This window comes from Schistocerca gregaria, chromosome 4 (assembly GCF_023897955.1).
Source record: "Schistocerca gregaria isolate iqSchGreg1 chromosome 4, iqSchGreg1.2, whole genome shotgun sequence".
Lineage (NCBI taxonomy): Eukaryota > Metazoa > Arthropoda > Insecta > Orthoptera > Acrididae > Schistocerca > Schistocerca gregaria.
The window spans coordinates 116,656,210-116,672,639 of record NC_064923.1 but is presented as its reverse complement, the minus strand read 5'-3'; the positions used below and the strand labels follow the sequence as shown (position 1 = coordinate 116,672,639).

General features: G+C 37.7%; 1 protein-coding gene across 1 annotated transcript in view; it reads right to left on the bottom strand.

Moving 5' to 3' along the window:
* LOC126266743 (ubiquitin carboxyl-terminal hydrolase isozyme L5) overlaps positions 1-16,430 on the bottom strand; it is a 57,537-nt gene that overhangs the window by 27,485 nt on the left and 13,622 nt on the right. Inside the window, exons 3-4 of the mRNA XM_049971244.1 lie at positions 2,984-3,089; positions 2,643-2,830 (exon numbers count right to left, since the gene is read on the bottom strand). Coding sequence (XP_049827201.1) covers positions 2,643-2,830; positions 2,984-3,089 — 294 coding nt within the window. The remainder of the gene's footprint in view (positions 1-2,642; positions 2,831-2,983; positions 3,090-16,430) is intronic.

Sequence of the window (16,430 nt, the reverse complement as noted above, 5' to 3'; positions counted from 1 at the left end):
TGACTAGTAGCTTCCTAAAATGAAACATATTGGCCACAATGTTACCTCAAAAAGTTAGTTTCTCTGACCATTATTTGTGTGCAACACCGTCTACTACATACCTATGTTGGATAAAACGTTCTTCTCTTACCTTTAAAGAAGTTTCCCCCACAGCCTCTACAATTTTCTTTATGTGGCACATATGTGGAACAAAGTAAGTAGCACTGAAGCAACTGGCTTGACATTATTTATATCTTGATTACACTTCATCTGCTGTAATCTTTGCATCAGTTCATGATAAGCGATGAATACTTAAGCCCAAAAGAATTATACATAGCAAGAGGAATAAAAGCATGTTTACTGACTTTAATGAAATCATTTGAAGACAGCACAGATAATTAACATCTATGTACAAAAATTGAAAACTCTCAAAGAACTCAAGTGTAGTAACAAATAATAGTCTCTATTAAATTAAACAATAAAACTATAGAGAAAAATCCTCTGAAGTTTATATAGCAAGAGCTTTGACTACAAAAAATTTATTACACAATGGACCAACCCCATCTTCCATAAAACATGTATAACTCCCTGTGTTGTTGCTGTAAATGTAAAGTTATTTTTTATAAGTCGCACAGGATACAGTGGCCGAAGCGCAGTGACCAGTTTCCATCCAAAGTGCTGGACGAATTCATTCATTTGTTCGGAAGGGGAGACTGATAAGTATTGGTTGGTCAGAAAAGACAGGATCGAGGTGCACACCCTGCGATTTTTCTCAAACGATTTTATAAAAAATATTTGTTAAAAAAAATTCATTTTTGATTTACTTTTAGCTTCGTATATCAGATTCATGATGATGTATCCATCATTTCGTTAATGGACATAGTAGTTGTGTTATTTACTTGAAAGTAAGACACAGTGCATAATATGGAAAAGCGTGCAATGAAAAATAGAGTTCACTATGATTTTGAGTTTGGTGCATATAACATGTTATTGCATACAAAATTTACCTAACATATAGAATTTTTCTTTAGAGGTATCTACCTGGCACCAATCTCGAGAAAACTGATCTGATGTAGCACACTCATTTGCGATTGTGTTGCACCAGCAATAAAGACAGAGTGAAATGTCCACAACATTCCTCTTCTATTTCATAAACAGTTTGAGATATCAAAATGAGGTTTTGGCATATAACAGCACACAAAGAGGTGAGTATTTTACCATACTCTTATTGTGTAAAACTTCATCATATACTGTGTTATTCCAATAACTACAGACTTTTTTGGTGGAAGACTGTAATTTTTAAGGGCCATCAATAGCTAGTGAAATGAAAGATGCAATGGGTTTTGAAACAATATATATGTGGATGCAGTACATGTGTTTTATTTTTTTTTGTCCCCCCCCTCCCCCCCTGTACTGAGGATGTGCTTTTTCATTAGCTACAGACTTTACTTTTCCTCAATACCTCATTTACTAAACTTAATACACCACTGTTTCAGAATTCTCTCGCAATTGTATCTGCACAATGTGTTAGTGAGGTGAGACAGTATAAATGCCTCTACATTTTGGCAAAAGAAGCAAATTTTGACTTGGCAACCAGACAAATGTATAGCTGTTACTCGAAATTCACGACTTATGATGCTTCTCTGAAAGTTACAAATGATTAACAAGTCATGTGAAAATAAATCACTGCACTTTTGGCAGAATTCTTTTTAGATAATAATGAAGCGTAGGTGACAGTAGATCTTTTTGAATGGTCACTATGGGCACGGAGAGACCCCACTTAATATTTACAAAAAAAATTGAGCATAGGCTTCAGTTTAGTGCTTGCCATTTCCCCTACAGCGATCCCTGCACTTTCCCAGCTGACTGCACATCTAGTGGCCATGGCATTTTGCGCACACTATATATTACCTTCCTATCTATGGATCACATTAATGTGAGACAGGATACCACTCTCACCTCAAAAGTGGGCGCTACACATTCATTTGGGCTTTGTGCAACAGTCAAAACAGATAATCCGACAATGTGCATATGGAAAATCCAAGATGGAAAGTAAAGTATTATGAGAAAGAAAGTTGCTACTCACCATATAGCGGAGATGCTGAGTCGCAACTCCGCTATATGGTGAGTCGCTATATGCTGAGTCGCAACTCAGCATCTCCGCTACACGGTGAGTGGAAACTTTCCTCTTCATAATTATGTACGTATGGAGTATATATATAAGGTAGTAGTGAACAGGTGCTCACAGCTGCATTAGGCTGTGAAGAACCCATAGCAATTCCACTGTCCTCCCCTTCAGTATTGCTAAAATCCATTTTAAAAAATGCCGGAGGCACAACTGTATACACTGATGCTGATTTTACTTTATTTTTCACCCATTATTTATATACACAATTTTCTAAATTACACCCTTCAATACCGTGTCTCTGGAATGAACCAGAAATACAATTTATGACTAACACAGTGAACATTATTTTTCCTTCGTTATCTGTCAATGAAAGAAAAAAGAAATGTTTAAAACACTTAAATTTCACCAGACTATACTGGGGGTACTGAGATCAGTGCTGCCTTCCTCTGTCTCCTTACTGCTGACAGCATTTTATTCCAAATATTATAAAAGTAGGTCTTCAAATAATATAAATATTCAGTTGCATGATACTTACCGTGCGAATGAGTTGTGTACTGTTCGGATTGTCTGTGAATTCGTTAAAGCTAAACCTTTCATATTTGCATCAAACGACTGACAGAAATCTCTGAATTCTGTTAAAGTACTGCCTAAACTAATATCAGCATGTATGCAGTTGAAAAGAATACTCAGGATTGCCTGTGTGGCACAGGCATTGTTGATAACCTGAAAACACAAAATAATGCTGACTGTAATTACAAGGGGTGTCTCTTGAGAGAGTTGATTGAGAATGTTAAAATTTTTCAATGACAAGTTCTTGTCTTTCCAAGTTATATTCTAGCTTATGGCCTTAATTTGATATGCTATAATTCAACAAACCTGACGGGCAAAAAATATTTTATCCAGCCTACTGTCCTGCACAACAGAGCCTGAAGGCTCATCATCTTGTACCCATTTAAACAAGAAGATTAAACCATGAATGGGCCTGAAAACAAAACAATAGATTAGTCACACCAGAAACTAGAGAGAGTAAGGCATGAGAGCATGTATATAGTACTTCACACATCTTAATGTTTAAACTTCAACATGACACCAGACCAACTAAAAGGTTTAATTGTTCTTATATGGTGAGCAGCCAAGTGCTTTTTCATTGTTTCATGTATACTGTGTTTATTAATAATTTCTTCTGCTGTTTTTCATGAAGATACAACCATAAAAAACATACAGCTTAGGACTAAACAAAGATTTTCCCCAATTTTGCTATCTTCATGTAGCATAAGGCAATATATGGAAAGCTACACTGCCCCACTGGTCTAGGTAGTGTATATTTTGATAGCTGTTTCGTCTGGATGATGGCATATCTGCTCATGACTGTTGACCTGGTGTTGGAAAGTGACTTATTTGAACAGAAGATACGTTTTCATTGATCCACACCAATACTTATGGCCTCATGCCCACTGCAATCTTGAATGATATTGTATGATCAACAAGGGAACATGTAGGGGTTGTCTGCTGTTTGCTAGAAATCCCATCTTCAAATATGTGAACTGAACAGTGTGTTCCAAAAAACAGTGGTGTGCCTGACCAGCACTGCACTGTCATCAGATCTGAAACAAATTGCAGTTTATCCCATTTTCCACCAGCAACTTCAGTGATGAGGCATGAATGTCCAACCCCTTGTCACCTACCACCTTCCACCACTTTCCATAGATTCTCACAACGATACCATGCAAACAGCTGATTGAAAATAACCTCTCTTTTGTCAAAGTCGCATATGCTAGTGGATTTCCCCATTAATCCCTTATCTGCTTATATACACTTTCTTTAGTATGCCTTGTTTGCTGCGCCAGCAGGGGCCATTCATTCTCGTGGTGGGCAATGGTCGTAGTGTGTGTGTGTGTGTGTGTGTGTGTGTGTTCTTTCATATATGCAGATGACAAATTTATGCTCTCCATTAAGTAACTTTTGAGTATATGTAAGAGAAATCATTCATACAAAGGATATAGTCTATGGGTGAGTGAGTTGAATAAAATCGGGCACAAATGAGTATGAAACTGCTATCTTATTCATGTGCTTACTACCAGAAGAAGCAAAATGTAGTCTTCTGCCAAAACATAGCAAGCACTTGACAATCACATTAGGTTTGAGATTTCAGAGCACATTCAAAAATATATGCAACCATTCTTTTTTTTCCTGGAATTTGATGCTTTATTTTTTTGCAATCGAAAGCTGTGAAACTTATGTCCTTTACCATCAAATCACAGAGTATCAAACATATGAAAACAGGTTTACTTTCCCTGAGGTGCAAGATTAAATATAAAACCAAATGAAGATGGGAAATAAAATGCCAAATAATTCAAAATAAGATAGGAATTCTCAAAAGCACAAAAAGCGGTGGTGGATGAAATTTAAATTGTACACCATATCATGCAATAACCAGTCACATTACAGAATTTATGATAATTCTCATGAAAGTAAAGGACAGATGAGCGCAATTGAGGGTGTTAAGCCTAACTGACAATTCAAGGGCAGAGTAATAGTGACAAATACGCGAAAAGTGTGGCACTTAGCTTTGCGAATTCATAATTCAGTGACATAGTTGACAGACTGCTAAGCAAGTAGGGTTTTGATCAAATCCCGCTGCTATTACTTTTTGTTTAATCCATAGAAGAAATTAACAGTATGAACAGGGCACTGTTTGTTAATAATTTTTTTGGCCTTCAAAAGGATACAATATATGGTTTCTTCACTACTTAGTATTCTGCTTCAATGATCTGCATCCTATGAGGAGAAGAGTTTAAAAGCTGAGTAATAAGTATCCAGTGGAAATTTTGAGATCTGTAGGGTGAGTAAGCAGGTATGCTGACAAAAACATGCAAGGACTTCTGCATTTTTGAACATGTTTTTAACTATTTTGACTGACCGGCAGGTCAATGATTCCTGTAAAGGATTTATGATCTGAAGGGACAAGTAAACATGTAAGTTATGAAATAGAAGCCATTTTTAGTTAAAGGATTTCTGGGGTTATTAGCGACATAACTAACTTCAAATTAACAGCAAGTTTTTGCACATTCTCCTATGTAGGATTTATGAAGTTTCTAAGTGAGTTGTCAGACTGGGCAAGAAACACATAACAAATCAGTAAAGTTTCGAAAATAAGAACAACAAAACTCAGGTAAAATATAATGACAACTTTCCTGCCCATTAATATTCACCATTTTGCCAAACAAAAAAAGTCAGACAAACGGTTAAAAACAATCAATAAAAACCAGTGAAAACTCCTTTATGGGGACACTATCTCTGCATCCATTCCACTCAGTTATGTGGCTGTCTTGGCCGGTATCCACAAGTTTTTGGCCTTCAGTTGAATGATGGGCCACACTCTCTCAGTTGCTTCACCTTCACACTGCTTCTGCTTTAAAGCCTCACCATATTGAACTCTAGCATTCTACAGTCCAGAACCATTCTCTTGTTAATGTCAATCTGCTTTATAATAACTGGTAGTATTTTGAATCTGTTTTTGGAACACAGTACAAGAAACAACAGAGCAAAACGCAGAAATACCTGGAAAACCATGCCAACACATGGTGTTCCCCGATGTGAGGGAAAATCGGACATTACCTATTGTCAGTATCAACATCATCTTTGACAACATTCTGTTTTTTGCTATAAAAAGCAAACCAGATTTTCATTACAGACCACTACTGTTATTTTATTTCAATATAATGAAAAATATTTTGTGATAAAAATACATATAGTTTCTTTTAGCTGCATAGGCAGATTTACAATACCATCAATAATTTCAGAAATAGATATGCCTCTTGAACAAAGTGTGAAAGGTGGGGACCATTTGTATAAACCAATACTATACTGAATGCCAATAAAATGTCTGGTAACTTAACTGCAGATTTTTCAACGCTCATTTGGCTTTAGAACTCTGTATCTCAGAATGAACAAAAATGGACTTGTACCACTATTGAAATAACCCCTTCATATACAAGTACATAGCACATGAACTGCCAGTGTCTGCCATAGCTTACTTCCTAGCACTGTCCATACTCACACTTTAATATGCAGGGTGTGTCCCAGAAGTTCCCAGAAGGATTTTTAAAAAATCATTTATTTAATAACAGTTTACAATCTTTTCATAGCTTTTCAAAGCATTCTTCCATGCACCATTGTCAAAACTTCACCCAATCACTGAAGGTATCCTGGAAGTCATCAACAGGAATCTCCTTCAGTGTGGTCGTCGAAGTTGCTTTTACCGCCTCCAGTGTTCCATGCATCAGGGATCTTTTGATCCTTGGGAACATAAAGAAGATCGCCTGGACGGAGTTGTACAGTGTCACCTGGGTGGAGTTGTACGGCGGCTGGGACACCATAGCCATACCAATTTTGGCCAGCAACTCTTCACAGCAGAACTCCTTGATGACTGTTTTTCCTTATAGTACAAATTCACTGTGAATCACACCTTTTCTGTCAAAAAACACAATGAGCATTGTCTTAATTCACGATTTGCTCACCCTTCCTTTTCAGGTGAGGAGAATCCTTGGTGCGCCACTCTCTGCTCTGACACTTTGTTTATGCAATTCGTGGCAGTTCAGCAAACACCGCACTCTATCTCACTTGTCAGGACTTCTAGCACTACTTTTGTGCAGACTTTCCTCATGTGAAGATCCTCAGTTAAAATGTAGTGAATGGTGGTTCTGGGTATTCCACACTCCTCTGCAATCATCCAAACACTTAATCGTCAATCGTTGCCCACAACTCGGTGCACTTTATGCACCGATTTGTCCATTCATGATTTTGATGGGGATCCACAGCAGTCATTGTCGACGTGCTCCTGACCTTCCTGAAGGGTCTTGAGCCACATGAAGTCTGGCTTTATTTCGTCGCCATGTCACCGTAGGCGTGTTGAAGCATTTCGAGTGTCTCCGCCCTGTTTTTCCCCAGTTTCATAAAAATCTTGATTGAATAATGCTGCCCAAAAAACGGGTCCTTTTTTGCTCAACAAGGGTGCAGGAGATACCTCTGTGTGGTGTGTGAACCTTATTTGCAATCCCTGAAATCCATCGCCTGTGGCTTCTGACCGAAAAAGATGCACCACATTCCTGGGTTTGCAGATAAATCACAAAAATCCACTGACTTACACCACACAGGAATGAACCTGGCCTGTGGGCAGATCAGAGAGATTAGCTCTGACGCGTGGTGCCTGCACATTGGTGGCAGACAATGTGCCTCAGATTGGCAGGTCTGAGTCACCATTTATACCTCAGAACTGGTCAACGGTTCTGGCCCATTCCGGAAATCCACTCGTGCATGGCCAGGTATTTATGGCTGCAGTCTTGAATCACCAACAGCCATGTCGTTGAACTGGGACCATAGTGATCAACCGTCCAATGGATAACCTGTGCGAATAGTATGAGATCTGAAGAAACCACTCCTCACGCCTCCCTGCCCCTCTCATCAGGAGCTGTTCAGCTAGCAGCAAGCAAACAAGCTAGCTGAGGGCATTGGTGGGAAGGGGTGAAGCGATATGAAGGATTCAGTAGGGAGGGGCGTACTACATCTAGAAGCTACTTGGCTGCACCTGGCCTGCTATGATGTCAGGTGACTTATAAACAAACTACGAGTTGGCGCAGTTAAAAGTAGCCGTGTCCCATTTGAATGCGAATGCAATGTTTTGACTTCTGAAATAGATTAAACAGCTACAACAATGGACAATTATACATAATAATCATGATGGAAGGAAAAAAAAGAAGATAAAAAAGAATCTGTGCTTGGTGCATTATAACAGCAGCATGCATAACCTGGCCAATATTTTTCGATGCTACCCTCAACACCGACGCATATATAGAAATTTTTGATACATTTTCTGCTCAAACTCAATGAATATGGAGGACAATGCTGTTTCTTCCAGCAAGATGGCTCAGCATGCCACACATCTACGGTATCCCTGGAATGAATCTATAATGTCTGCACTGAGGAACAAACTGTCAGCAAACATTTATGACCACAACATTTGCCGGATCTAACAACATTTGATTTTTTTTCATGCAGGGCTCACTTTCAAGATCTTCTATTAATGTACTTATTTATTTTTCCATTGTAAATAAATTCTGTAATTTCACACCTTTTTTCCTTTATACTTACACAGGCTACTTTTATCTGTAACACCCAATATTTCATCAAAAGAGTCAAATACAAAGTTTTCCAGGGTTTTTGTTTCCATATTTCCCTGACTTTTCCAGATACTTTTGAAATCCCCTTATTTCCAGAACTTGTGGTAACACTGATATCCCATTTTCATTGTATTAAAAGTGCATAAAATACTGTGAGATGTCAGATGTATGTTTCCCTTGCCAGAATTGAATAATCATTAGAAAATCTCACTGTGTTTATGCTGCTACTGTTGTGTAGACTGAATAATCCATTTGTGATAATCTTTGTCCTTATGCTACAATATGATGGATACTACTACTACTACTGCAGCAGTTAGAATATCCTAATGGCTGGGTTAACAGTAAATGCTACTGCCATCATACGTTTCACTAGTTTATTTACAGCCTAAAAATATCTGCTGCGGAAAATTAACTGTAAGTCATCAGAAAAGAGAATTGTCTTCTATACAGTATGCATATCATATGGCAAAGAACAAAAAGACAAAAAAATTCTATTCGCACTTAATATGGAAACAAACCTCTGCTCCTTTATGTAAGAAGCCTAAAGGTTTACCCCATTCGGCTACAGTTATCACCCAGCAAATATTTCTCAATGCATCTTACATTTTTCGGGAAAGATTTTGAATACTTCTACAATAGAGACAAGATTACATTTGCACCAAATTCAAGTAATAACTCCTCTTCTGTGTGTTCTCAAAGTAAACTGGTTTAATTGCATGTTGTATTTCATTTGTGTCAGCACTGCAGCAGACTTTGATTCTGCCTGTGATTATCCACCACCACTTTTTGTGGTGTTAAGTGTACAAACATAAAATCAATCACTGATGTAAGATGCCAACATTACATAACAAACAAAAACAGGGAAACATAAAATACAGTTTGCAAGGAAAGTATACAGTTGAAAGGAACATCTAAGAGAAACAAAGTATTAATTAAGTTTTTACAATGCCTACTCTCTATCCACAAAATACCCCTTTTTTCTTTTTGTCTTTAAACTTCACTCATCATGCAATCATCCAGCACATATAATACCACAGTAAGCTTGTCATAAATTTCACTTCATTAGTAATGTGACATTACGTGGATAAGGGCTAATGCCTCTCCTCTAGATATTCGTTGGGTATCTGCTGTTTAATGAACAATGTATGAAAAACTACTATTTCAAATTCCAGTCTGTAAAAATATAATGTCATAACTATGATTTTTGTGTTCTGCTTTATCACTTGTCACCAACCTACTTTAAGTTCTCCTGGATGAAGTACAAATTCACGACACCATTTTCACATTATACTTCTCCTGCAGCACTTCGCAGATTAGAAGTATGGTTCATCATCAGAATCAAGTGATCTATGGTCCCAGAAACATTTCTATTTTACACTGAAGTGTGTATATTAGTTTTACATGGAACAATAAGAATATTTTATAATTGTTGGATATATTTAACAATAATAATAATAATAATAATAATAATAATAATAATAATAATAATTATTATAGCTATATTATGTTGAAATTGACTGGTTATATATTGGAATTGTAACCTTGTACACAGAGAGAAACAATTTATATATTAACTAGGATTTAAAAAATTAGACTCGGGGTATGAGCATGAGCATACAGTTTACGTAACAATATAACACCCAAGCTTCTTTGGTACCATAACTGGAATCATAGTACTTATTTTTATTTATCTACTGGGATTACCCAACTTGTAAATCTGATGAAAAAGAAGATGATGATGATGATTATGTATGTCCATACAGAGCATTTGTCTGTCAATAACAGATTGTAACAACATATCATGGTAACAAGCAATAAATATAATTCTTATAGTTTACTGAAGAAGTCTTATAAAATAGTATAAATACATTACTTTGTTCTGAAGTAATACTGTGACACTATCTTTTGGTTATACAATGGCTTCCATGAGGTAAAGCTAAGCAATATGTAGATCTGACATTCATGTGAAAGCCTTATGATGCAATACAGCAACTCAGTCTGCATGAACAGACATTCAATTATAGGTGCAGCTCACAATCTTTTAAAAATCCACTATGATTTAAGTTATTGAATTTTCGTATGCAAGAACAGTGATGATGCTAGTGGGAAATGTTTGTTGCACATAAGTTAGTCACTGATCACTACACGACTCACAAGAATACAATACTTTTTTGTGTGTCTTCGTACAATGCTACTCTAGAACCTAAAAGGAGAGGGGAGTGGCTACATGTATAGGACAATAGTTACTGATGCAATAGTGGATTAAGAAACATACAAGTTAGTATGCATTTACAGGATACCAGCATGAAATATCTCCAGTTCTATAAAACAGCTAGAAAGAGCTTTAATAATGTTATGAGGACTCAAGTGTGGGATTATTATTTTAGAGATTTTAAAGTTTATTTTCTGTTTGATAATTTGGATCACCATCAACTGAAGTTCTTGACTGCCATCATTTTATTATTTGGCATAGTCAAGTTCTCAATAAGGATTGAAGAACACAGTTGAACTGCTACTGAGAATCTGATTGTGAACAGCTACATTCAATCATTAGATGTAAATGCAATAATTAATTTATATTGTCCCATGGTGATCAAACATTAATAAAATATGCTGATCAGTTAGGTTTACAATTTGGAAGAAAAGTACTATTTCACAGGATCATGGGCAATAAGTAGAAAAATTATGGGAAAACATTGGATTGAGATTCATCAAGTAGTCAGTGTAAATGCAAAAGTCAACAACTTCTTATACATATTTCTACAACAGTGAATCTTGTCTTCAACTACAACCTAACAGAATAAAAGAAAGGGCAGAGGTTGACAACTATTAGCTCACAGGACAAGCAGTTGTCAAGATTTTAAACTACATTACTATATTCAATGGTTAGGCCTTCTCTCTCACGGAACATGTCAGCCACCAATAAATAACCTAACACAAAAAGCACCAAAGCAAATAAAAACTGGTCATTCTGGTTCAGTGGGTGTCTAATACAGCATTAAAATTTAGAATTGACTTGACAGAACTATCATTAATCGATCTTGGTAATAATTGCAAGAAAGGAAATGTTAGTGTGTGCAGAGCTTGACTCCTACATTGTCCACCACTCCTGGTTCTAGCACAATGCCTATGCCCGGTGGAGTGTCACGCCTTGGCCCGCAGATGTTCCTCCTTCAGAGGCTCTTTATGCATCTCGCTCATACATAGAATATTTGGATTCTGTGCCGATTACAAACATTCTTTCTACAGGCTTAATGCTAGCAGGTGCCATCGGAAACATCCATCATCGTTCATAGGCAGTGCAATGCTATCAAGTGGGCTCCTAGGTCATGTAGCCTTCAAGAGCCCATGGATATTTCCCTTCACCAGCAGTGTACTTAAGCCATCGTGCAACCTTCAGCCAACTCTGCTCTATGCCACTTGCACTGGACACCTACGGCATCCCATCTATTTGAGCTTCAATTGAGTCTGCACCATACAGCATCACTATTATGCTGTGTAGCAGCTACCAGTCTTCTTTGTGGAAACCCAGTGCTACTGTGTAGTTGTGCTATATTGATTATTGAACTGATGTTTCTTTGGACTTGGAATCATACTCACCTTTGGTCAAGGACAATCATTTCTGTTATTACTGTCTTATGTCAGACTTTACTTTTTGGTGGTAATGCAATAAATTTATATTGTCAGACTATCTGTGGAATCATCAGCTTTTATTGGGCTGTTTACTATCGTAATATTGGGCCACACTCGTAATCTGGATACGCTACAGTCTTTGTACTTTGCTCTGTTCTGCTACAGATCTGCAATGCTGAGCAACATACAAGTATTATGGAGATGCTTCAGGAACTTAAGTGTGTATCCCTGAAGGGGAAGGCGACGTTCTCTTCAAGGAGCACTAATGAGGAAATATTGAGCACCGGCATGTGAAACTGACTGGAGAATGATTCTACTGCCATCAACACACATTTCTTGTAAGGGTCATGAAGATAAGATAAAAGCAATTAGGCCCCTTACAGAGGCATACAGCAAGAATTTTTTTCTTGCTCGATTTGCAAGTGGAACAAGAAAGGAAATGACTAGTAGTGGTACAGGGGTACTCACCGCCATACACCGTATGGCGCCTTGTGGGGTATGTATGTATGTATGTATGTATGTATGTAACAGATGATTGTGTTTGGCTTCGTAAATAACTTAACTGTTTAGTATTCATTTGCAATGTGTGCACTGCTTTTGGAACTTGGTGCCAGGACAACTTTTCTCTGAAATGTGGATCTTGGTCTTCTGTGCTTTGAGTGCTAAACAGTGCGTTTTTCCTTCTTAGTCACCATGGAAAAACCATCTTTGGCAGCTGTTCTGCAGCAGATGAGGACTCAACAGAGGGCAAGTCAAAAATGTATTGATATGCTCTTGGCCAGGTACTGGTTGAGCCACTGACAGCCAATTCTTCATCATTCCCACTGGACATGGAGACAAGTGTGACTCTTATGCCATGCAGCTCACCACCATTCTTCCACAACAGCAACTCACCCGCTCAGCTATTGCTCCTTTCCACAAATCAACATTGCAACATCTAACGATTCAGGTTTCAAAGTCACTCTGGAGTCATGGTCTGCCTTTCTCAACTGGCCGGAATGGTTTTTTGTGGCCTCCACCATCATCGAGAACTCTTGCAAACAAGCTCGTCTCCTTGCCTAGTCTAATGCTTCAGACTATTTCTTCCTCCTGTTCCTTAATCTTGGAGTCAACCTTCCTCCCTCTTTCTACATTCACATGTGGGATCATGTCACTGCTCATTATGTTGTCCCCATTCAGCATCTCCTTTCTCTTGTGATGCATCACCTCTGTCATTTTGAGACTCCTGAGCACCATTTGTTACAAGTACTGCCACCTGTTGCTGCTGGTTCTTTTGTGCCAGCTCAATCTACATCATACCCCACAAGCCACCCAATGGTGTGTGGCACAGGGTACTTCTGATACCAATACCGACCCCCATAATATGCTCCACTCGCAAATGGCATAAATGATTGCTGGTAAGCCTCTATATTAGTTTTAATTTTCTTGTTGTGGTCCTCATTCAAAGTAGTACTACGTTGTCCAACTATGCATGGAAAGTTTTCTCAAATTTTCAATAGTAGACCTCTCGGTGATGCATCACATATTGGTGAACAATAGACTACGTCAAACTTATAAGGCAGTTCCTTCATGGATGAGTTATATTTCCCAACAATTCTTTCTATGAATCTCAGTCTGACATCTGCTATTTGTATTATGTGATCATTCCGTTTATGGTCACTCTGGATAGTTACTCCTAGATATTTATCGTATATACCGTTTCCAGAAGTTTCTCGTCAATAGTGCAGAGTATTGGCTTTCTTTTCCTAATATGTGCAATATGTTACATATATTTACATTGAAGGTCAACTTCCAGAGCCCACATCATTCACCAAACCTCTGCAGGTCATTTTGCAAAGCAATACTGTCTCCTGGCATTGCTGCTTTGTTACGTACAAACGCATCATCTGCGAACTGTCTTAAAGAGCATCGAACAGTCTTAAAGACCATCTGAAATTTGTGCTAAATCATTTCTATAGTGTCTGTTTTATCTGCCCAGTAGTCAATTCTTCCAGGCAGGCTGCACAGGCAGCCACCATTACACGAGATCATGCTTAAATGTCTCAACAACACCAAAATATTTTCCTTTTATGGCCTGGGCTGTTTGCCACATGGTCACCCATCACCTTCACAGTGTATGTGGTACCAGCCTTGTTAACAAGCAGCGTGCACTGTCGCCACGGCAATACTTAGCTACACCAGGTCTTATGCCCTCGCAGTACCACACTGATACCCATCCGTGTCAGACTATTGCCGGACCGTGCTAAAGTCAGTTACGCCCTACTCCTCAAGCTGGCAGTACCAGCAGTTTCGTCTCAAAACTCCACACTGGCAGACCCAGTCCAGTTACTCGTGGTCTTTACCATCAGTAAGTCAGTCATCATATACCGGCAGCACTGGCCCTGTAGATGTCTCATGTCTTCATGCCACAGCCTACAACAACTTGAGTTTGTCCTGTAGGCACAACACACACATCTTAACAGGAGGGATTTCTGTTGTATACAGTCATGGGGATATTCATTCAAGGGCATTATAACTGCATTTTGTTTTGTTAATAAACATTTATTCTTCAAAAGGTGTTTGATAATGCCTCAGCACAAGGACACTTCAAAGGTAAAGAGGCTGTTTCTCACGTTTTCACAGGAGTAGCAAATACAGAAACTTACCGCAGGCGTAACTCAGCTCGTTTGGGTTTTGGTTACAATAGCCATGTCTTGGCAGGCTGATCCCACATCTGCTCTGACTCTTTGTGTGTTTGATGGTCAGAAAGAGAATTGGGACCTGTATCATCAACAGTTTGAATGCTCATTTTCTTGCCAGTGTGCATGCAGCAATTTTTTTTTTGTTTGTGTTAATTTTTTCCCCCGACTCTTGTCCAAATAACATAGGACTATAAATTATTAGTGGAATGGTTAAATGTGCATTTTCAGTGTCATTCACCTCCAGCTGGAAATGCATATGCCACATCTTTAGTTTCATATCAGACAATGTTTTTCACAGTGTTAATGTGACGTTGTTCGTAAACAGTGTCCAAATATGGAGTTGAAGAGTTGCGAGAGGCAAGCTCGATCGTTTTCAGTCAGTTTGTTTAACATGTTGTCATTCCATGCAGTACTTCATGTTTTGTTCCCAGAGTTCTACGGCAGCAGTCCCACTGCTCTCAGCCCAGCCCTTACCTGTGATGGTATTAGTCTGTATCAATTCAGGCGGGCTACGAAAAAAATCTTACCTTCACAGCCTCTGATGTTATTGAATTTAGCATATGTTAAAATGAAGGACTTGGTAAGGAAGACTTTTTTTGTTAAAAAAAAAATAAAAAATAAAAAAAAAATAAAAATTATCATCTCAGAGATACAGCCCTCCAAAGATGACACAGCACATACCATTTTTGAAAAAAATTAAAAATAATTTGTCACTGTAACAATTCTAGATATTTTGTTGGGGGTTGTTTTTATTTGAAAGTTAATTGCTTTATGATTACACAGAAATCCTCCATTTGGACTTATCTGCCAAAGTTCTTTTACTATTACTATTACTATTATTATTACTACTACTACTATACATTTTATGGCCTTCATTGGACCACTCTAGCCAACTTCATACAAAGAATTTTTCAGTTTGCTCTCAGCCCAGTACTACTTCATTCTCTCAGATTTCATTCTTCTTTCTTCATCAGGAATCACCCTTCCTATTGTATGTTTGTTAATTCTTGTTTGCCGTCTAGTGTGTTTGTCTGTGAGTTTCCTCCTTTTGTCAGTTTTTTTTCTTAGGTCTTCCAATGTAATGCGTAGCTCATCCATATCTTCCTTGATTTTTGGGATCCACTTAATGTTGCAATTACTTTTCCACAATTTTTCCATTATTCCCCTGATGATCCTGCTGTCTGGTGTTCTGATTAGATATCCGAAAAATGAAATATTTCTTCCTGATTGTACTCATTACCGGCTATTTCCTTATAGACTGTTTCATTTGTTGCTACTCTCCAGTGTCCATAGTTCTGGTACAATTTATTTATGCATGTTCTAATGATTGTTCCCTCTATTTTGAGTATTTTGTCTATTAATGCAGTGTTAGTTATTTAGAAGATGGTTTCACTTGCGTATGTTATTTCTGGTTGAGTGGCTGTTTTGTAGTGTTTTAATTTTGTTGCTATTGACAGGCTCTTTTTGTTGAAGGTGTTCTTGACACTAGATCGCGTGTTAGTCAATTTATTTATTCTGTTATGCCATGTTGGCTTTTCATTGAGGTTGTATGTTATGATTTCTCCCAGATATCTAAATTTATCTACAATCTTGATTTCTTGGTTTCCTATGGCAATTTTGTTTATGAGTGGTGGGTCAGTTAATATGACGACTGTTTTTTTCAAAGTTCTTTTACTATTGCATTCTGAACTTTACTAATAAATTTTTTTATGTTGATTAGTACCACATAGTTCTACATTCCGTTAAAAGGACAGCTTCCACTTTTAGGTTGAACAGGTTTCAAAAACAATTGAAATTTTTGACATACATAAAAACCTGTTTTATCGTCAC